General features: G+C 39.4%; 1 protein-coding gene across 3 annotated transcripts in view; it reads right to left on the bottom strand.

The window, feature by feature from the left end:
* The window catches only part of acsf3 (acyl-CoA synthetase family member 3), a 33,264-nt gene extending 12,884 nt beyond the window's left edge, over nucleotides 1-20,380 (bottom strand). Inside the window, exons 1-8 of one of the 3 annotated variants that reach the window (XM_008405121.1) lie at nucleotides 20,326-20,380; nucleotides 18,748-19,569; nucleotides 16,171-16,326; nucleotides 11,777-11,931; nucleotides 9,799-9,944; nucleotides 8,695-8,712; nucleotides 5,671-5,768; nucleotides 4,501-4,627 (exon numbers count right to left, since the gene is read on the bottom strand). In XM_008405121.1, the coding sequence (XP_008403343.1) occupies nucleotides 4,501-4,627; nucleotides 5,671-5,768; nucleotides 8,695-8,712; nucleotides 9,799-9,944; nucleotides 11,777-11,931; nucleotides 16,171-16,326; nucleotides 18,748-19,473 (1,426 nt within the window). In that variant the 5' untranslated portion in view covers nucleotides 19,474-19,569; nucleotides 20,326-20,380. Of the gene's footprint in view, nucleotides 1-4,500; nucleotides 4,628-5,670; nucleotides 5,769-8,694; nucleotides 8,713-9,798; nucleotides 9,945-11,776; nucleotides 11,932-16,170; nucleotides 16,327-18,747; nucleotides 19,570-20,266 lie in introns of all 3 variants that reach the window. The other 2 variants (XM_008405120.1, XM_008405122.1) reach the window with 2 other exon arrangements.
* Nucleotides 20,381-24,101: the final 3,721 nt, after the last annotated feature.

Below are 24,101 nucleotides of genomic sequence, written 5' to 3'. Positions count from 1 at the left end.
TGTTTAATATAATGAAATTAAAGGAGCTCGAATTGCTTTATGTTAATGTTTCTGATTATACCCATTGCCAGGGTTGCCTTCCCAGCACCAGATAACAGACTTAACTTGAGGATTGATGCGCGTCTCAGATCTGCATGTTCATCAAGGAAACTATTTAACTGTAGTTTGCATGCAGGGACTCTGGACTTAATCACACAAACCCGATCTCAGTTGGGAGAAGGGGAAAGAAGGAGACTGTTGTGTTGCCGGAGACAAATGACAAATCTGTAAACTTTCTTTTTTTAATCAAGACACTTTTCAGTCTCTTCGCTTGAGACCTGATGAATAACTGTGAGGAGAGGAGATTAAAAACAGGAGAGAATGAAGGTTCAGCCAAAGTCGCAACAATAATCCCTGAAGTTCAGAGGCTGACGTGGGGTGACGATTAACTAAATTTACCTGCGAGTGGTTTTAATAAAACACGGATCACCATGTGTTGACATCTTTGCAGTAAAAGTTATAGGGAGAGTTGGTGTGAACAATGCTGCCGGTGATGTTGGTGGGGGGTGCTGGATGTTGAATAAATCCCCACTGGGAGGGGTGAATAAATCCCCACATTAGAGGACACAGTGAGACTCAAGGTGAAATATGACATCTTTGGGAAGAATGACGGCAAGGAAAAGGGGAGAGCGAAATGAGAAAATGAGTCCAAGAGCTCAAGAGGAAATTGTGGACAAAAAAGAGGTAAGGTCACGTAGCTAGTTTGCCAGTATTTTAGACATTTCAAACAAAAAAATAATCAATAATTTCTGTCATCGACTTCAGTCATATTGCCAGATCTAGGCACAGACTTCTGTCTTTTTGCAAAGAGTGAACCTTGAAAACTAGTGATATTTTACACTTTTCAAAACACAGACGTCCCTAAAATATGAACCTCCGCATCAACATTCAGCATGCACATAACATTAGTCGGGTAGATAAACCTAAATATATTCTAATTCTAGCTCTTACAGGATCCAGATGGCTCAGATTAATAGGTTCTGTTGCAATAAGCAATTAGGAGAGTGAAACTGAGGTAAAGTGACAAAGATTAACCCTCTTGTTAACATTTCTGCCCTTGAGCTTGAGTCTCTCTTAGTTAATTAAATGAGACCTCAGATAAGGCCTGGCTAATAGTCAGCCCCCAAAGCTCAACTTCTTCCTTGCTCCCTTCCTCAAACAGTCATCTTAATTTATCACTGAAACACAAAACTTTCTACCGGCTCCAGCTAAAGCCAAGCTTAAAGCATCTCTTTAATTTTTTTGCTTTCCCTCCGGTCGCTTCTGCTGTTGCCAACCACATAACGAAAGCTTTCCCCATTTCTAATCGACTGATTTTAAGCTGTGGTCAGTGGACAGACTCTAGAGTGGAGCACAAAAGGAGAGTAAAAAAAAAAAAAATGAGATCGATCGATAGACTCAAAGATGTTTGTGAAGATGAGTGGAAGGAGAGCAGCCAGGTGACAGCTTCCCTATAGAGCTGCCAATCATGCACGCAGCACCTGCTGACTCTGAAGAAGACGCCTCTGACCGGCTGAGAACGTATTGATCTGAAGTCCCACGCTCCGGCCGCGCTGTTCTTCTGCCGTCTTGTTTACCCCGGCTTTTTATTCACCTTGTCAGCCCTACGCTCTTGTCAGACTTTATCTTTTACTTTGTGCCAGCCACACAGCGCCGACATCCTCTTCGATGAAAGAGTTCAAGCCGTCTTTGCTCTTCCGGCTCAGAGAAACTCAGTTTTAAGTTGCAGTCCCGGTGAGTGTAACGGAGCTGGACATTCAGAGTTGATTTTAACGTATTTTTAAAGAAATGGTTTAACGCCAACCAGCTTTCCCAACACTGATGTCACATTTCAAATCATAGGAATGTTTAATGTTTCCCACGCATATGTGGGATATATTATAATTGCTGTTTTAAATGCCATTAGTTTGTTAATTATATTGTTTTGTGTTCACAGTGATACTTGAAGTGTAGCGGTGCATTAATACAACAAACTCTCATGATCACAAATTTATGGTCTTAAAAAAGAAAAAGAAAAAAAAAGCTTTTATGCCTGTTTAAGTATGTAGTTTGGATTCTGTTTTTTGTGTTTTTTTACCTATAGAATAAAGGTTTCATAAACTTGAAAAATATTGTTTTAAACAATCAGAGATCAATGTAGACTCAGACTAGAGCTCTCTAAGCACTACTAAGTTTCCAAGCAGGAGCCTACATGGCTCTTATGTTGAAAATATAACTGTTTTATCTTCATTGGCAGAATAAGCTTCAGTTTACAATCAATTTGAATCCAACAAATTAGATGCTAACTTTATGGTTAATCTGCAGCAATATTGTCTTCGTTACACAGGCACAATAAATTATGTTCTACGTGGTAACCAAAATTCTGTCACAAAAAATATGTGAAAGTAGCTTCATAGTTTCATTCTTCACGGTGACGATACCTGGACAGGACTTTGTGAAATAGCCTTCAAATAGACAACAAATGTTATATTTCACCATAAGAAGTCATTACCACCCTAATTTTAAGTCAAAACCATACAAATCAGCACCCATCCATTCACAGATCACCAAGGAGGATGTTGAAAAAGTCTGAGACATCCTCTCTAACCTTACATATGTGAGGGTAATAAAAGATCAAGTGAATTCTCAAGTTCAAGCTCCAGTCTGTAAGTGTCAAGTTTGAAACGAGGTGTAAGAAAGAGGTGTAAGGGTAAAAGGTATGAGGTAGTGAGGGGTGACAAGAAGCTAAGAAAGACACTTCAGATTGTCTGAAATGCTTCTCTCTCCAAATACTCACACAAAGAAGGTATAACCCTGACAAACTTACTGGAAAGTGGGAAAATATAACTGAACAAACTACTGACTCGGAAAAAAAAATCCCTAAAGAGTTCAATGGATGTCAATACTTTTGCAAGGCACCATTTCTTTCCAAGCATTTTTTTAACAGTAATATGAATTCAAAGCTAAAATAAAATTACAATATATATATTTTTACAACTGTACACATTTCTCTGTGTAATAGATGTGTTGATATGTTCCCATCAATAAAACAGCCACTACAGCTGTAGATTATTAAACGTGACTCTTCATAAAAGTGATCTTTGTTTTACTTCACACAGCTACGAAGCCAAAAACTGTTTTGCCCCCCTGACACACGCCGGCGATGTCGGTGGCGTCTGCGCATCTGAATCCTCGCGTCGCCTTTGGATGCTAATCATAAAACAAATCTCAAGCTCGGTTACTCGCTTTTAAACTTTGAAATTAAGTGAAAGGATGTGAGATTTGTGAGTGCTTTAACTCACAAATCAAAGCATAAAAAGCAAAAAAAAAAAGAAAAGCATTCTCCTTGAACCTTGGATGTTTAAGCATTCCTCCTACTTCATAAAACCGTGTGTGTGTGTGTGTGTGTGTGTGTGTGTGTGTGCGTGTGTATGCGTGTGTGTGTGTGTGTGTGTGCATGATGAGGCTGTAAGAGCTGGGTGGCTAAGGAAGATGTCAGATAGCTTCCTACAGAGCGGTCCACACAGTGTCTGTGGCGGTGCGGCTTGAGGGACCGGTCTGTGGGGAGCTGATTGCAGTGGCTCTCATTATGTGACCGCTGGCTGTAATGGAGTGTGACAGCAACGTGCTGTGCTCTGGATCTCTGTCCTTCCAGCCTGCAAAGCCAATTAAACACACTTTGCCCTTCTCTCCCGACTGCCTGGCCCTGCTCTGCTCTCAATCACTCCATCCTTTCGCGCTGCCTTCCCACCGCCACCCCAGTTTCCGTCCCGTCTGACTCCTCCTCCTCCGTCTTTGTGCGAGGCTCTTTCAAAAATCCCCGGCAGCCACATCTCCAAGCTCAAAAATTACTCCGTCTGTAAGAACTCCACTTGCATCTGCCCTTCTCGACCCCCTGCACCCCACAAATCCTTCCTGTGCCAGGTTAAAGCATGTCTCTAAGTGGCTTTGCAGTGAAACACGGCTCCTTTTCGGGGCCGAAGACAGAAGTGGTGGCCTGCAGGGAGGAAAAGCCTCAGATGACAGCTTCTCTCTATGCTACCACACACACATACTAGAAGGGAAAAAAATAAAAATAAAAAGTCGAGGCAGAGAGCTCTACTTGGTTCCTGAAGACCCAGAGCAGTCACAGCCACTTAGGAGGAAAAATGCCCTGTAGCGCCAAAAACACACATACTCCATTTATCACTCCCTCATAGTGCCCTAAAATGTGAGCACACACACCATTCACACAAGCCTAAAGTGTGTGTTTATCACCTGAACTGCTCTCCTGGTTTTTACGTGTCTCAAATGAAAGTCCAGCTTGTGACATGAGTTAAAAGCTTCTCCATCTCTCCTCCTGCAGTGAATTGCTCCGACTGCACAGATCATGTTAGCTGCAACTGTTAGAAGCATGTAATCCCCTTTTTTTCCCCAGAGAGTGTGTGAATGAGCATAATGATAAGGAAGTGTGGCACGGGAAGAGGAAAGACGGTTTGGTACCCGTTTTGAACCAGCCGTCATCAGTAAAAGCCTCTCTGGTCTCCTGAGGTCGGTTCCAGTATTCCTTAAAAACAGACGGACCTCGCACCAGCAACTCGCCCTCTTTCCCCTCAAGGCCCGGACGTACCTGTGAGATATTCAAAACAGAGAAAAGAGAAAGAGAAGAAAAAAAATGTCTGAATGGACCAGAGAGTGGCTTAAACAAGTTTAATAATCTGCCTGAGGCTGTCATATAAACCAACCTCCTTTTCAAGCTAGAGAGTAGTGTTTCTTTTTAGCAGTGCAAGTATTTTTTTTATAATAACTAGCAGTCCAAAAGTCAAGTTACCAGCAAGCTTTCTGATGTTGCTTTGAACAGCTGAAAACAGATTATTAGATGAGCAGACATCACCTTGGATTTAAATAACTCCACCACAGAAAGGAGAACAAATAACAGATGAGCCGTGTGTGAACTTAAATGAAGGCGTCTGTCCTTACATACATTAATATATCTGCAATGACCCCAGGCAGGGAACCTTTACTGCTCATTAAGCTGAGAAGGGTCATGTCTAAATAAGGGTTTGATACATGGAAATAATGTTGTAATATCTTGTAATATTTTAGAGGGATTCAAAAGTACAACTTCTACCAAAGAGCTGGTAGAATATTTATTTAGAAAAAAGAAAAAATGAGAAACTGTCAAATGATTTAATTGGTTGATGCAACCTTAAAAAATAAGAAAAAAGTTGCCTTTACTACTTTTTTTCTGAATAGCTTCGAAATGTTGAAGGACGTTCTAACAAGCTTTCAGTTGAAAATGTATTTTTACAGTGTAATGATTAAAACACATTGTAGTACTCATTAGTTTTATTACTACTTTGTAAATTGGTTTTAAGGTTGTCCGTGCTTTGCTTAGTGAATTTTCATGTGCAACACAAAAGCATTAAAGTCAAATTCGAGTTAGACACATGTAAACCGTGCCTTGTTTTTATTTGCCATAAATATTTTAAAGTTAGAATGATGTGTTATTATGACTTCCTCCTGTCTAGTATATATTATATGTAGAGGCGCTACACATAATCTGAACATATACAGATTCCTGAAAAGCTTTTAAAGTCATGTTAGAATACTTTTTATTTAAAACCTGTCTGTGGATGGATTGCTTCATTATAACTACTCATATTGATTTACCTGAGTCTCTTTGTGATTCCCTACAGCAATCATGGTGTTGGTTGTGTCATTCATGACAAGTCGAACCTCTACATTTGGAAGAGGCAGCCCAACAGCTCCTGTCAACGTTGAAACAAAAAGCATGCAAAAAAAAAAGAATATGATTTTTTTTTCTAAAAAAAAAAAAAAAAACTCAAAAAGGAGAATAAATGACAAAGTGTTCACTGACAACCTTCAGTTAAGCATTTCTCAAGTAGCAGGCAGTCTGCTCCTCCAAGATGACATTAACCTCCATCCTCTGGGCATAACTGGTCACTAAAAGGTTTGCTGAGCTTGTAAAACTGGAAGCAATTCGTCTCAGTCAACACAAGCCGGCTCACTTTGACAGTAATGGGAATTTCTGGGCCATGCCTGATGCAGCTTTTTTTCCCTCTTTAACATCAAGAAAAGCTAAAATAATAGAACAGTTGGGACATTTGTCTTGGGTTGCACTTATTTTCTTCTGCACAAAGCATCTGGCTGCACAGTGCAATTTATTCCTTCAGTCTTAACTACTGCTGAGTGCCTGACAGGCTCTTTCACCGAAGAACAACTGCAAAAACGAGTCCGATTTGACAAGCAAACAAACACAATAACCTGCTGTAAAAACTGTGTACAAATGAAATATTATCTGTTCCCAGATTCACTGACATCGCCTGCATTTTCCAACCTTGCGTGTTTGCAAATGTGACCTTTAAAGTTAAGTAATTATATCAGCGAGTGAACCAGAAAGGTCTCGGAGCTGTTCTCCGTCCGTTTGTCTAGATGAGTGTGTTCGAGCTCATCGCCTTGGGCCGCGACACGATTTCAGAGACAACGGCTCTCCAAATGAAGAGCAGCTCAGGTCCTGATTACAGAATGAGTTTCTCACTTCATATTGATCTAATCAATTCAGGTCCTGAATGAGGGACTGGAGTTGAATGGATCAATACGAGAACCCACTGAGCACAAAAGTAACCAGACCACTTCCAATGGATTACCAGGGTCATTAACAAGTCCGAGTCATGAGGTCAGGCGAACCGAATCTGACAAAGTCTTAGTCCAAACAGCGCTTAAAGCTCGGGAAAAACTGATGTTAAGTTAATTAAGTCCTAAAATGTAAGCTGGTTTAATAATTATTATACATGATGGAGGTCAGACTGTCAACAAATGACATAAACCCAATATTTTTCAGGACGAAGCTTAAACCCTTATATCAGAAACTTATAAATTCAAGCATATTATTTTTTTATTCTTGTTGAGTCTGTTGTTACATGTGGATGTTTGCTCATCGATCTATATGAAGTTTCACATAAACACAAACCGAAGTCTCTGTATTTCACCTGCTGCAATGTCTAAAAATAAGAAAATAGGAGGTCAGATGGTCTGACAGAATAAAGTAGAGATCGACACAGTTGCATCACCGTTTCAGCAACTGGAGAGATGTGCAACAAAACAAGCTGTTTTGTGCAATAGTTTCACTGTCTCCTAACAAATATTTCTACACTTTTGCAGCTGAAGTTGTTCATCGGTGGCAAATGCTGTTCAAAAGTCAAATTACGCTTTTAGAGAATCCTAAATAAAACATTGAAATTAGAAAAATCAAACTGCAAAGATGCTTTGCAATGAAAGGGACCCAAGTTCCCTTTCACTTCAAAGAAAGGGTACTTTAAAAAAAAAAAAGCTAAATAAATGTATAACCTCTTCACTCTCCACAACTGGATCTGTTATCAACTGACACTGGAGTGTCTTTTTTAGTCCTGTTCTGCCCTTTTATTTTTTTACTTTAACAAGATTGAGTTTCTTTTATATATCAGGCAAAAATATATATAACAAAACCACAAGAAAAAATAAACTTTTCTGAAAATAAAAATCTTCCCACTGATTTATGTCTGGCAGACAGTTTGGCCTTAGAGTTTTACTCCACTGCTATTCAACAAACACTAGCAGATAGTGAGACATTGAAGAACTTCCCATCATGGTCTCTTAGATGACAATATGAAAGCAAAACAAATATTAAAAACCAATAGACACACTCACTACATAACCACCATACATAACTACGTTGATCTACAATCTAGTTATGTTTAAAGCAAAGGCTGATGGGGAAGTTTGAAGAGAGATTTTTTCTAACTTCTTCCAGAGTTAGTTGTGCTGAAGAAAAATGTCCATCCTACTCACAAATACTGCTACGCAGAACCACATTTCTTCATCTGCTTCTTCTTCTCGTTATCTTTATATTAGCTGTCATGATTTTCAGCCACCATCCATTACCAAGCTAATGAACATGAGTTTGATGTGAAAATGTGTTATGGAAACTAGAGGACCAAAAAAAAGGGACAGAAAACCAAAATTAGAGCAAAAAAAATGTAAAAAAATAAATAAATAAGAAAGGGGCAGCAGAGTTAGATAATACAGAAGATGGATCAAACGAGTATGAAATAATCCTGCATGCTTACATCTCGACAAGGGAAACATGACCTAGAAAGCACAACTATTGTTAACAGGCTTTAAAACGGCACAAATATGCAGCAAATTTAGGCCAGTCTGATGATTTAAGTACGTGGAAATTAATTTATAAATTTCTGTGAATAAAGTGCATTTTTGTTATGTTTCACATGGTTGGTTGTGTGCATAAAAAAAAGAAAGTAAAGCAGGTGTTAGGATGAGGGAGAGGACGGCTTCGGCTCACTCCTCTTGGAAGAGTGGTTCCTGTGGTCGCTATTGATCTGTTTTAACCTACTTAAAGATGAGACGGGATCACACCCACTGAAACAGGCACAAGCTCACTCCTACACGCACGCACGCACGCACGCACGCACGCACGCACGCACGCACGCACGCACACAACCGAGGCGGCGAAACATCAATACAACCGCAGACTTCTTAAAGACATCCCTAATAATCACCTGAGAGGAATCAAACAGCCTGCTCAGTTTTTGCCAAACAACAAATAAACAAAACAAAACCACAACAAGGGAGCAGACAGAGGATTACCCAATCCACTTGCAAGCTAATTAGCTTTACCTGTACAATAGTTGTTGACTGGGGATGGAGATGGCGAGGAAGGAGAAGAAGAGAGGATGACAGGTGAAGACAGGGGATGAGAGCAAACAACACGAGTCTGACCTCATTTTTAGATCTAGCTTTTATTTGTGAGAGTGAGGGAGGTGAAGTTGGGATTGAGGGATTTTTACCTGACATGACAACAGAGAAAACTGCTCGTGATAAACAAAACACACAAAGCAGAAATGCTCGAGGAAGGATTCTTAAAAATTTAACGATATAGAACAGAGTGGAATGAGACGAACCCGCTTCTGCACGCAAACACAACGTACAACTGGTAGTCTGTGAGACGATGTCTTATTAGGGAGCACCGATCGCATTTTCTCCTTAGGATTAATGTTGTTACGGCTAAAGAATTGATTCCTGAATAGCTGAAATACAGATGGTTTTAGAGAGCGCAGCAGCTGAATGACAACAGTGGTGGTTACATAACAAATCATCACTCATTCAACACTCTTACCTCTACAGAAGCAATTGAAGTTATACATTTATATAGCACTTCTATTGTGATCACACTTTTCTCTGATTTTGCAAAGAGGCTGAACATTTAATGGAATTTTGGAAATATTTCAAATAGAAAACTTTTCTTGGACATAATGTGAACATATGGGATTTAAGTAGGACAAATGTAAACATTTTGGTTTGTCACAGGCAGACATGAATGAAAAACATCCTACTTATTTGGAAGTAAAACTTAATGAGGTTTTATATAATTTCATTTAATGATCAATCATTTCCATGAACATGAATGTTAAGTTAAAGATTCCTCAATACGGGAGCCCATCCATTCAAAGGTTAAACTATCTTACATTATGGTAAAACTCCTTCTCTATAAGCTTTTCTTTTTTTTTTTTTGACTAATTCCTGACTTTTATTTCTAGAAACCTTTACATTTTCTGAAGACAATTTGTTCAACAGTAAAGACGAAGACATAAACAATCCTCTACACTCTTAATTTTTTATGAATGAATTTACAAAACTACAAATGCAAGTATTTGAGGAACTTTGCACGTCTAAAAAAAATGTAATTAAAAGAACAATTTGGACGCAACCGAGCCTCCGTACCTGCGATCCGCGGGCCCTTCAGAGGGTTGGACAGTGCCATGCCGATCTCGGTCATGCCGTAGCGTTCCAGCAGCATGTGTCCTGTGATCTCCTCCCAGCGCTGCAGGGTGGGCAGAGGCAGAGCAGCTGAGCCTGAAACCATCAATCTGATAGAGGGGAAAAAACAGAAACCTCCAAATAAAGCTATCGATTTCTCAGGGGGAAAGACATATAAATTACAGCAGGACAAGGAATAAAATATTGTCAGCAGAAAGGCAATAAAATAAAATGAAATCAGTAGAAACAACACAACCACTAAAAAAAATAAAAAATAACCAAACGGTATGGATGCACTATGGATTTAATAAAAAGAGCCCACGTCTTAGTACAGAAGCTAATAGCGTGTGCTATACATGTAGCATTAAGAGTAACAGTATACTAGTAATTGTTTCCCTTTTAATCCCAGTGTCTGTCGATGTGCCTGCAGCAGCTGTTTTGATGAAGGCTCATTGAAACAGTTTAAGGAACTTCACAACCCTTAAATTAATTGGAAGCACCAATTAATGACAAAATGTCACCCTTACTGTGCAGTAAATCAACAAAAACTAAATCAGCTCAAGTATCTAAGAAGTTAAAAAAGATGACAAACTTTGACTCAATCTTGGGCGTACCACTGTAATATCTGGACAACAAACCGCTACTTTTTCCACATGCTTTGAATACTGCGATACGGCTAATATACAGCTTTTAACAACAGGTTTGGAAAGACTGGACTGCTGTGTGATGAAGAGGACAGCACAAGCTAACGGGCGAATTTGCCCCGAGATGAAAGTGACATTGAGAGCGACAATAAAAGAGAGCCTAAAGAAGTGTTGTGAGTCTGTTGAGTTCTGATACTGAAGAAAACGACTTTAGTGGTTTTATTAGTCTGATAGGTTACTGTATTATTTTAATAGTCTTTAATAGTCTACAGATTATTCTCTTAAACAAACTTCACAATATTGCATATTTCTGTTTACATCACACAGAGTTGGAGAGACATGATTGTCTCCCAAAAAAGATTAGCAAAATACACTAAGATAATTTTTCTATGATGGATGTTGAACCATATTCATTTATAATAGATTTAAAAAAAAAAACTGATTGTAACCCAGTAGCATTCACAAAAACTAAGCCGAAAACAGAGGAAGAGTGTAAAATTGGTGAATAAAACCGATGTTTTGGAAATATATTGAATCTTAAATTCAAGTAAAAATAGGACTTATTTTTGGTGTTTTCCTAAAATAAATTTTTACATATGTAACCCCCCCCCCAAAAAAAAAAAACAGACTGTAAACGGAATATAATACAGAGAAATACAGATCACAAATAACTTTAATTACACTTTTGTAAGTTAACAAAAGTTTTGTAAGTTTTGTAAGTTTGTAAGTTATTTATTCTTTTGCTATGCTATGCAGACGCCCAGTCTACACCAGTGAAGATTCAGTCATCTCTGCCTGCTGAAAGCTTGGAGTGGCTGACATGCCTGGGGCAGTCCAACCTTTTTCTGATTAACTACAAAATAACTAATTGACCACTTGAGGGCACTCAGACACTGTGGATGGAACAATGACCTTTCAGTCACTGATAGGCTTACGATCAATTAGCCAGAAAAAAAAAAACATGGCGAGACCACAGAAAAACATAAACGATTTTGTCTTCATGGAGAAGCACAGTACTGACACAGATGATATATATATATATATATATATATATATATATATATATATATATATATATAAAGAGGAGGCATTATTAGATATGACAGGACTGGATAAGACAGGACTGGATCTTTCATTAATTGTCCTCAATTCCTTCAAATTTGGACCGAGATAACAATAATTTTATATTAAACAATGTAAAAACATAAGAAATTGTGCGAAAGCAGCTTTACATTTTCTACAACCTTCCAACTTTTTTTTGGATAATAATCAGTTTTAGACGACCCCAAGATAAGTACCTGATTCTCTCCTTGCAAACCGCTTTGACAAAATCCTTGACATGAGGCTGTGTGAAGTGCTGATCATAGTACTGGATGAGCTTTGAGTAAATAGTTGGCACGGCCATGAACACATTAACCACTGGAGCCTTGAAGCTCAGGAGCATCTCCCACACCTGGGGACACGCAGAGAGAGAACGAGTCAGGCCGAGATAAGGAGAATGCATCGCTGAAAAGGGAGAAAAGGAAAATGATAAGGAAAGGTTAAGAGAGAAGCGGCGACTGCAACAAAGGGGCAATGAAAACTAAATTATAACATCCAGATTTATTCCATTAGTGCTGCAGAAAAAAAATGACATTTTTTTTTCCCCCTTTCATTTGATGTAAATGGCAGAGTAAAGTCCACGGCAGCCTCATATTAAATCTGTCAACACAATGTCAGAAAAAGACAAAAAAAGTCAAGCTTTGTAAAGGTCAGGAGGAGGGAAAACGCCAGCTGCTGAAGGGCAGAGCAGCAACAACGACCAAAACAAAGACCTGCTGCACCGCCACTTTCGACAAATGGGTGAAGTTAAGAATGTCTGCATTTTAACATAAAAAGAAAATCTGTCATAATGCACACTAGAAAACAATAATTTAGACGTTAAAGAATAGACACCTCAAAAATAACCACTTCAGAGAGGCTTTTTATGAGGTATTTGTTGGCTGAAAAGCAGCTTTGTGAATTTTGTCATACCACTAATTGAATTCATAACGATGTTAGAATGATTTACCCATAAATCAACATAGAGTTTAATTATTCTAATCCCTACTTTATCTAATCAGGGTAGTTTCATCGTGATATTTAAGTATCAGAGAACACAATTGTACCAGAAACAAGTATTGATATCTCTTTTTTTTTTCTACACTCACAAATATCACAATTTCTTTTCCATGTGAGCCTTGATGGCTGAACGGCGACATGATTTAAACTGGGGTGTAAAAAAAATGCTGAACCACATAATTAACTGTGAAGCTTCACTTTAACATTTCAAATACACCCCACTAAAGGTTTGGCTATCAATTCATCGTCATCACTCATGGCAGTCATTTTATAGCTGTCCACAAAAAAAAATCCCTTTACAACTGTAATGGAGGACTTGCACATTTTCAAATGCCTTTAGAATATGACAAAAATATCACTTTTTCCACGCACGCCCTGAACGTCTGTGAGGACCCGTCAGTGCAGGAGATGGAAGGACAAGATGAAAAACAGCTTCTCTGAAGTTTCTCTCCTTCTGTAGGGAGAAGAATGCTCCTCTTTCACTCCCCTCTCATTTCACTTTACTTATCTTCACTTCTCCTGTGTTCATTCTGCTTTAATTTCCCAAGTGCTTCATCTTCATTCCCCACTACCTTCCCTGACCCCACATCCTTCCCTCATATTTTTTTTTCTCTCTTGCTATCTAACATTCAGTTACCTTCTCTCTACATTTTGTAATTTCTTGCTCCGCTGCCCCTGCAGTCTCTCCCATATACATACCTGTATATGTACTCACACGGGGAAAAATGCAGACTCTCCTATCATCACTTCCACTTTCAGTGACACCAGATACTCTGTAATGTGCTTCCACTTTTTCCTTCAAATAACCTCATCATTGACTCACCTAGTCTATTATCCATGAAACCTCACCTGAGTGTTTTTTTTTTTTTACCTCTAATAAACAACTATAACAAACACATGAAGAATAAGATATTGAGTTGATAACATCATCAGAAGCTGATCTAAAAGCTGGAGAGCATCAAGACTAAACCTGTTGTCATACAGAGAGAAGAGTTATTAACTGAGCGTGCTCTGACCACTCTGGGTGGGGTCTGTCAAGTGCACTGAAGCGCTTCCACCAAGTTCACTCCAGAGGAGAGGGGAAAGTAATTTATGTCTATCAAGGAGCTGGTCTCCACCTAGGGGACGAGATCTACTGAGAACCCAAAGCTGCAGCCTGCATCCTAAACAACTTTGCCTTGTTGGAAGCTCGGCTTTGAACGTGGGAGCCCGACTCAACTCAGTATCAGCTCATCAAAACTTTACCCATTCTAGGACAAGCTGACACAGCTTGGAATAATGTTTTATACTTGCTACTTTTTTTACAATCAGTTAAGCACTTTAGAAATAATCAGTCTTTCTAATTTTCTCGACTGGTCTGAAGACGCAACGTTGCAAGAAGTATTTGTGGAACTGTCGAGATCGGCTTTATGGTATCCCTTTTAATAAAGATTGTCACTGTCTGGCAGGGCAGCAATCAGGATTGTTGTCCCAGGGTCCAGGAGAACAGCAGCAAATTTACCTTCACAAGTGGAGCATTATGGCTTTTGCTGTAGAGTGACACCCTAAAAGCCTTGCATGCAGCTGCCAAAATTCACCTCGCGAAGCCACCGCAGCTCCACACGGTCGGGGGTCACGGCGCCCCCTGGCGTTGGACACCCCAAAGGCTCCAAACCCAGACACCACCCCACATCAGCAACGATGTCGACAAGAGCAAAACCAAAAGCCTCCCATCACCGCCAAGTGAACGATTATAGGAGCAGAAACTTTCTTCAACATCTGTCACATTTGAAATCTAAGTTTAGCCTTTTTTTTTGGACAAAGAAAATCTGAAGTAAAAGCTTTTTTACATTATTATTGTTGACCTGAGACTGACAGGAAGAATATTTACTTAATCTCCCCCCACCCTTTTGTACAAAGAAACTCAAAATATTCATTTTTTTAATCCATAAAACAGCACTTTGTTTATTTTTTGGTGTTAGTAAAAATTTCACAATCTATTTTTATTCTTTGGGAATTAAGGAACCTGCTTGACATTTGCTTCTCCTAAAATCAATGTTTGATCTGAAACCCAGAGCAGTTGAATGTAGAAAATTTCAAATTGTCCAAACTTGAATAGGTCAGACCTTGAATAAAAATTGGAACGTGGCGTTGGCCTGTAAAGGCTTAATGTCTACATCTAGAGAAACTTCTATATTTGGACTCAAACATTTGGTTGTTTTATTTTATGGGTTTTGTGATCAACCAAAGCCATGAACATCAACACATTGAAACTGTCACTCATAGTTAGTAAGACTGGAATAGATGAATATCTGAACGAAAACATTAAAACTCGACAGACTCACCGCAACATATCAATTGTAGTTCAATTTTCTTGCAACAAAAAACCTTATAATGTATTTAAAGACGACCATAAAAAAAACTTTTAATTGGACATTTAAAAATGTACTCTCCAAGTGGCATAACATGTCGAATATTTTGCTGGCTTGCACAGAATGAATGCTGCTCTCTTTAACCTTAATGCACACTGAAACTACACTGCGCGCTGTGATCAGACCTCCAGTCCAGCTCTGAGGGACGGCACACAGAATATAGATTCAGACATATAAACTGGAGTTGAACTACAGAAGGAGTAGCTCAGGCTTTCCAGGCTGAGTGCTCATCAATCATTCATCAAGGTTACTTTGTAAAAAAAAGTCGTTGCTTTTAGGAATGCAATGCACCGACTCCTTATCTCTGCGTCTTCTGGAATTTCTTACATCTCAGCACCTGCTGTGAATATTATAAAAGGTGCTGTTATCCTCAGCCTGTTCTGTGACAGTACATTTGTTTTATTTAATTACAAAATAACACGCAGTGGGATTTTTTTTTTTCAAATATAATTATTATTTCTAAGTTAAAATAGACTAAATTGAATAGATCACTCTGCTGCTCAGGTTAGCCTTCAAAGAGCTCACGGCATACAGAAGACTATTGTTCTCATTATCAAAGTACTGGAGCTTCAGGAGGGAATAAAAGTCTTTTTTTCTGTGAAGAAAAACAAAACTAGGCATGCAGGTCTGGTTTTGGTCGGGAGAAATAACTGATATATGCATCAGTGTTTCCATGTTCTTTTTTGGCTATTTCAATAAAGAATTACGCTTGTATTTATCAGAAAAGATGCAAGTAACCTATTTTAAACCAACTCCTACCCACACACACACACACACACATACCTCACCCCTCTTTCAGGGCCAAATAAGCACTATCATCCTTCAATGTCATCTCATCGATTGATCTGCTGCTTAAGCCCCTGCCGTGAGTCGGCATTGGTCACATACAAAGCCACACAGGGCAATTCATCACTGAGCACCGACCGCTTAGTTTGACAGTCAGGAGGAGAGCAGGAGGAGAGGGAAAACGAGGAGATGCTTATAAAGGGGAAGAGGGAGAAGAGATGAAACAAGGACGAGTGAGGGGGGGGAAACGAAAACAGGGAGACTGAAAAATGAAGAGTGAAAAACAAAGAGTGACAGAAAAAGACCTGATATAAACACAGTCGAGAATGCTTAAATGCATAACAGCGCAACAGAGGTAAAGTGTAACTTAAAGACCGCAGCAGAGAGGATCAGACCTTCTGAGGCTGGAATTCAGGAAGCATGACGCAGGTGGCTCCCACCCACAGGGGGCAGAGCAGCTTGTTAACGATCCCGTGAACGTGGTGGAGTGGCAAGGTGTGGAGGATGACGTCGTCTTTAGACCACGCCCACTCAGAAACCAAACACTGGACCTGCGGTGGTAGAAAGGACAGAGAGGAAATCAGCATCTCAAAGCCACAGACATTTAAGAACCCATGTAAGGTGATATATGAAAGAAAATTACGAACAAATGCTTTAATATCAACTAGAAGAGATTAACAGGTTTGATGCATTACTCTTGTTAGTCTTTAAAAAAATCCTAAGAGACCAGTGAGCGTTCAGCATTCATGCAGAATAAATTTCATTTACAATATAGAGAGAGAACGCTGAGAAATACTTTCAAGGTACAGCAGATTTCTTTAGTCAACATTTTACTTCAGTGTCTTGTAAATTTGTCCGGTGGTTTTGATCTCTAATCTTTCTAAACTTCTTCTGTAAATGTACCCAAATTTCATCTGCTGTGTGGAGCAACACCAAGTCAAAACCCTGACCTCCAGGAAGGCTCTTGTTGGAGATTAAATTATTATTTAATGCTTGAAACAGTTATTTATCGCAGCGTTATGTGCAAATAGAGCAAAGGCAATAATTAGTGAAGTCAAAACCACTAAAAACGTAATATTCATCTTTTATGTCTCAGAAAGCAAATGACTACGCCACTTTATCCCGGCATGAAGTCACAACACTGTAACAGCAATAAGGACAAAATTATAACCAAGTATTTTCAAAGCAGTGGTCGTAATTTAATCTTTCTTTAACTCGTCTTTCCAGACTGATGAGAACAAAGGTTATTTATTTGTCTTGAACTGAACACGGTCGATCACAATACCATTTCAAATGCAAATCAGCAGATTACAACTGCAGGATATAAAAGCTAATGTGTTCAAGGCTGGGTAAATATTTAATCACTTAATTTAATTTGATCCTTCAGCACCGGGAGCTTTGGAAAATGACAAAGTATTCTTGTTCAGGTGAAGGAAAGAGAGAAAGCAACAGATCTCATGATCAGTTGCTGTGCACCTCTGATATTGGCAGCATATCAGAGGATTTGATAGCAGTGTATTTGAACTGGGAAAGTGAGCTGGTAAAATATCTTCATCTCCTTGTTGCTAGCATAACATTGGTTGTTTTCTACAAGATCTAACTGGAAAACATCGGATATTTAAAGAAACACACTTGTTATATTTCTGGATTTTGAGCAACAGCACAGACGATCGAGATCAAAGCGAAGTATTACACACACTAAAAGGATTGATTTTCAGCAGTTCCTGGTAACATTGACGGCATTTTGTGCAGCGCCTCATGATGAAGTAACATCACGCACCAGGACATTGTCTCAGTGCCTCTTAGTGATTCAAGTAACGTAATTGCAGGATTTTCAGCCGTCTGCTTTCCATTGCCATCAGGACTGTAGATACAAAAGCCAGGAACACTAAACTTAATATTTCTTAATTCGAATTAATTTTCCAACAGCACCTTCCAAGAATCCTGACAACCTGATGGCCTTCACTTCCAGGAAATCAATCACTCGCTAATTTTTCTGGGACAGTCAGAGACAACCGATGGTCTGCCTCTATTCAGGGTGATTTCATTAAGCAAATAGGCCTGAAAAAATATTCAGACTATTTCTCTGTGGACTCTGAATGGTATAAACACAGAATTCTAATGAGTTTCTGAATGTTTTTTATTAAAAAAGATGTGAGATGTACGTATATAGTTTTACTCTGAATGGAGCAACTTATGCAACTTATAAACTAAGGAGATCTCAGTGTCCCCACCACTGACTTTGCTGCTTAGATAACAATGTTTAGAGCGAAAACTAAACATTGAAAAGGATTAATTTACATTATAAAACCTATTACATAATCCATACTGAAATTACAGTGGATGTAGCATGAGAATCCTGTGATAAACCTCCAGACAAATCAGTAAAACTATTTCTAATCACTGTTTTCAAAGTTGCATGCGTTTCTATTTAGTGTTAGTCCTTAACACCATCAATCTGTATTTAGTAATGTTATTTTTTCATGATATATGTTTTGTTGATGATCTGAAACATTTAAAACTGGTAAAGAGAAAAAGAAAAAAAACTTGTGTTTTGACCGCACTGATCTAGATTTTTCCATCTGTCACTCCAGACAGTGATCTACAATTCCAGTCCTCCAGTTCAACAGTTCTGCAACTTTAGGATGCATTCCTGCTCCAATATTCCTAAATCAAATGAATAGTTCATGGCCAAGATCTGCTGACATGCCAAGGAGGTAACTCAGGATTTTGATTCAGGTGTGGGAGCCGAGATAGATCCAAAAGTTGAAAGACAGCGGCACTTAAACACTGGATTTGCTGATTCTTGTAGTAAGAAAGCAAAAATCGTATTTTCTTTTTCATATAAATTGGTTCATTCTTTTACGACACTGTGTTCAATAAAATCAACCTCACACTCAAAACAGATCTGCGATAAATGCAAGTCAATAAAAATAAATAAATAAATAAAAGGTTCATAGGTGACTAGCTACCATTGCTTGGATGCTGCTGTGTGTGTGCAGAACCCCTTTGGGACGGCCCGTGGTGCCACTGGTGTAGACGATCATAGCCGGTCGATCTGCCCAGTCCGTGTTGGCGTTCTCCTCTTCTCTTGAAGGTGTACCAATGTCATCCAAGGTGTCCAGGTCCGATGTAGGAGGGAGGGTTAGACATGGAAGCCCCAGCTTCTGTGCCAGCGGTTCAAGGGTCTCTGCATAAGGATGTGCTGCCACCAGCAGTGAACTCTGGGAATCAGTGATGATGTACTCCAGTTCTGAAACAGGGTGCTTTCGGTAAAGCGGTACCGCCGTGCCGCCACTCATCCAGGCCGCCCACTGTGCCACCACGTAGGAAGCATCATTTGGACACAGGAAGGATATTCGTCTTCCGTCAAGACACCCAAAGCCAGAATTTAATGCTGTGCTGATTCTACTGGCAAGACCTAAGCTGCTGCAGTAAAGCTGCTTGTAGCTGTGGCTCCCACTGCTGTCTACGATTGCAAGTGTCTCCCCAAACCCAGGAGCTCTAGTGAAGACAGGTTTCAGATTTGTCCTTGAGGATGGTGCAGTAGTCCGTCTGTAAGTGCTTTTGTGAACTGGAAATCCCAGTGACCACCATCTTGGATCTAAAGTGTGAATCTTTTTGGAGTAACTTGCTTTCCAGTGAAGAAAAGTCCACCGTAAAGGGTGTTTGGTGAAGGTAAACAGTTCTGACAGCATGTTTAAATATGACCCCCTCAAAACCTACTAGAGTTCGCATGTCAAGACGGCTCCATCCACAGCATTGACCGTCTAATTCTAATCTCAAACATCAACCTGGAAAATAATAAGAAAAAAATATTTTTGTTTAGTTTTAGCAGAATTAAAACATTACTATTTATTCTGGGTTATTACAAGGTTGATTTCTTCAGAGTATTTTATTGTAAAGACAAAAGAGGTATAAAATAAAAACTTGCACATTTGGGGGTGCAAAGCAATAAACATGAACAGATGATCACAAGGAATCACCATGTTTTTGCTCTTTTTACAAATGAATTCAGTGTCACTGTAGATGCAGTGAGGAGCAAATTAACAAAATAAAGCAAGTTTAACGCACAAGGACATGAGTTATTTCTCCTAGTGTGTTCTTGTGCTGCACTAATAGAATGAATGCCATTAAAAAATAACAAATTTATTTATTTTTTGTTTGCTGCAAACCAATTTCCCCTTGGGATGTGAATAAAAAGTTGATGAGTTGAGGATCACTCTTACAGCCGTGGAAGCAAAAACAGCGTTTATCAGGATTTCTCGATCGGTTTTATGATCATGCGGTCGCTATTTAAAGTGACAGTGAGAAAACAGCACAGGAGTTGGTGCTCCTTTAACCTGTCATTACCACAGCAGTACACAGTGCAGTTGACCCTAGCACGTTTTATCTGATCGAAATACGAACGTAAACAATTATGGAGGGCAGAAAAATGTCATTCCGACAGAAAACAAAATCTGAAGATTGCGTAATGATTTCGGAACCCACCTTTGATCACATCTCCTGAGACAAATCGATTATTATTCAATGTTTCACTCTCAACTTACCCCATAGCAAAGTGAAGGACGGTGCAGCGAAAATATGTTGCCGGTAGGAAACAAGCGAACACGGAACCATTAATTTCCAGTGAAAGTAAGTAACACATATTCAGGTATTTAGTGAAAACTAGATAGATAGATAGATAGATAGAGGGAGAGGGGGAGAGAGAGATGGATGGATGGATAGATGGATAGATGAAAGACGGATATAGATAGACTATAGACAACATTAGAAAAGAACATACACAAAATATGCATTAAATTAATCAAGAAATATACCTTGAAAATGAGAACTTCAAGATTTTATTTTAAACATTTTAATTTGAAGATCAGCCTTGCACTGTGTGCTTTTCTCAACAGAGAAATAAACTTTAAACCACTGTTTCAATATATGGTCTGCAGTAATCCGGGTTTAACCTGACATCCTCAAAAATGAAAGATTGATATCAACCTAAAAGCTCAAGTCATAGGGGCTTGGATAACAAGTCACATGTATTATGCCTTGCAACTTGATGCTGTATTTTCTTTACTAGTTCCTGTTCCTTTCCATAGCAGTGCCTAATTACCAAGTATCACATTCCTTTTATCATTTTCACATTTTGTCATGTTACTTCAATGTGGTTTCTTTGTTATGTTAGGTCATAAAACAAGATATAATGGAAAGTGGAAGATAAAGGCTACACTCAAAACTGTTTTACCAATAAAAATCAGAAAGCTGTTTGTTTGGATGTGTTTGTGCACCAAACCCTTTTCTTTGATACCCCCAAATAAGATACTAGGGTTAGGGTTAACTGCCTTCAGAAGTAAAATGCAGCTGGTCTGTAAAGGCTTTGCAGAAGTAAACAAACATGACTATGTGGGTCAAGAAACACATCTCAGTGTCTGGGAAAAAGTTGTTTAAAATTGACTAACAAATGAAACAATTCCCCAATTTACCCAAATTTATATTTCAATTTAACTTTCAAAAATAGAAAGATAACTCAGGAAGTCTTGAAAAACAAAACTTTTTGACCTCCAAACTGCCAAAAAGTTTTAGTTTTCTGTGTGTGGCTAAACTGTCTTCTCCCTAAACACATCAACCATATGGTTGAGAAAATGACTGAGGAGCACACTTGCATTTTTGCCACACTTCAATAACATCACCACTTAATATTAGAAGGAGTAATGCAAATATACTTCACACTTTTCAGATATCTGTAGAAAATTTAAAAAAATAATAATCATTTTTCTTTCTGTTTTATAATAAAACACTACTTTGTGTTGGTCTAGCACTTGAAACTGAATTAAAATATAAAGGTGTCTGGTTACAACTTATGTGACAAAATGTGAAAAAGTTATAGAGATATGAGTGCTTTTTCAAAGCATTGTATACTGGACTCTTGTGCTAATATCTTCACTCATCATACAGAAAACCTCTTTTTGCATATTTGCACTTTGCATATTTGCATATTTGCACTTTGAAATCTGCTGTACAAGCATAAAGATTATTCAAGAAAACACACAGAGACATTTTGGCTGTGGATCAGCAGAGCAGACATCAGCAACTGAGAGGTTGTGAGTTTGATTCCAGTTCCCCTTCATTCTACCTCATACTAACATGTCTTTGAGGAAAAAAAACCCACACTGACTCAATTGCTTCTGCATTTACTGTATGCATACACAATTGAATGAAACTTGTAAATCCACCCACATCCAATCACTGAGAATGCAAATGAGACCAAAACTTGCAATCTTGGTGTGTATCAAGAGAAAGGGAAACAAATCTCCTTAAACAGATCACAGTAATAGAACAAGCTATACAGAGAATAAGAGAGTAACATCAACGTAACTTTGATTCTGCTGAAATGTGCCTCCCCTGTTTAATGCTGCTTTTTTCATAGCTACAAAAGAGCCATCAGTTTGTGACTTGTAGAGTTTTGCCTCTCTGAAAGCAAATTTAGATTAGAAGTCTAGTCTTCTAATTATTCCATTGTACTTGGTGCAATCCTCTTTAGTGCTTCTTGCAGACCCACACGCTTTATATCCTTAATAATTACAGATTTGTTAAAATCACTGGAGCTTTCTGTTATTTTGTGGATGCTGGCAAAACCCCACACCCTGCAGCTTCACTGGTGTACCACAGAACCAAGGAGGCGAGTGAAGGGAGGCGGTGCAGCATCGATGCAGCCACCACACACACGGTGCTGCCTTTGGCCTCAGATCACATGCCAGTTCTTTCACTTAGCGTGCCAACTAGCTTGGCTGGCTCCATCATCGCAGTGCAAGTGGGCACATTCAGCCGCCAGCTGGCAGTCGCGGACCTTCAGTAAGAGAATGGTACAGGCATGGCACACGTTCAAAAAGTTTTCTCTTCCCTCCCCAAACCCCCTACTCTGCAGAAGAGGATGGCATGTTCCTAACGAAATTGTAGGCTTTGTTTGAGAGAACCCCCCTCCACTCACAGGAATAGTATCGTCAAAGACCACTCCACTCCCATTTTTAGGGAAAAGCTGCAATTTCTATCCCTGCCTGCACCACTGTTGTTTCAGGAAATATTTTATTAGTGGGACATTTTCACAGTCCTTGGCCTCTTTTTTTGATGCAAATGGCACGATTTGTCAGGATTCTTCCTAAAAGTAACCAAATCTCCAAGGAAAGACAAAAGCAAAGGCGACTCGAGTTTTTGGATTCGTTTCCTGGACGTTGGCCATATCTTCGTCGTATACTACAAGGGGACTGGAATCTGAGCCAAACAGAGATTTATTTACAATTATTGGAAATATGCAAGGAGGGAAGAAGAGTAGAGGGTGAAAAACAAGCACCACATATACATCTGCAATGGAAAAGGAAGGTATGGGTTGCATAAGGACTAGAGGAGATAATCAGGGGCCGACCCTGCTGCCGCAGCGACCCGGTGCCAGCGTATTTTTCAGAAAACAACACCTTAAACAGTCTCGCCGCTGATGGGCAGAACGACCGCAAGCTGGCGCCAACTCTCATCTTGGAATAGGATTGCGTCTGAGAACCAAAGCAAAAAAACAAAACGTAGACCCCCCACAGATCTTCGAGAGAGGCTGAGAGGGTAACACAAACCGTAGGGAGTACCCAAGCATGTGTCAGGTTGGCATCAGTGTGAGAATGTCTTGGCAAGCTCTCGGCTCTCTCCCCTCCCACCTCGGCTCACACACAAACACACTGTTGCCCTGCTTGGAACACATGGTACATCAGCAGCGGCATCTGGCCACGCTGACTCCTGGCAGCTGCGCTTCGTCTTCGCCAGTTGGGCGTCTTGGCACTGCCACTTCATCAACTACCTGTGGCTCCTCCTGGGTAAAAAGGCGAGCAATGAATTATTCCGAGGCTGCAGCTGCAAACTTGACTTTCATCCAAGAGTTTCACTGTAAACATATGAGCGCTTCAGTGAACACATGCCACCCACATACTGATGCGCAGTTGACAACATGGCTTGTGTTTTGCACAATATGATGTGATGCCCTCATGCTATGGCTTGGGTGTTTTGCGACGCAAAAGATCTTCTCTTTGATGACCCTGCAGTTATAAAGTGAGCTGCAAAGAAAATGTTTTTTTCAGGATTTGGAAGCTTATCATTTACAAAACTGATTTGAGTCCCTGAAGCAGTTCAAAAGGGATCAAATACCCCAACGTACAAAGTGGAACTTTATTTGGAGCTTATAACTTTCAGATCAACCAAGAGGTCGACCATTATTGAAATTAACAAATGTATGGAAAACCTGTAAACCTTGAAAAAACATCTTTGCAGCTTTTCTGAAGTTTTCCTCTGTACA

The sequence above is a fragment of the Poecilia reticulata genome, linkage group LG3 (genome assembly GCF_000633615.1).
Source record: "Poecilia reticulata strain Guanapo linkage group LG3, Guppy_female_1.0+MT, whole genome shotgun sequence".
NCBI classification, from domain to species: Eukaryota; Metazoa; Chordata; class Actinopteri; order Cyprinodontiformes; family Poeciliidae; genus Poecilia; species Poecilia reticulata.
Note: the sequence above shows the minus strand (reverse complement) of the source record. Positions and strands in the feature narration are given on the sequence as shown.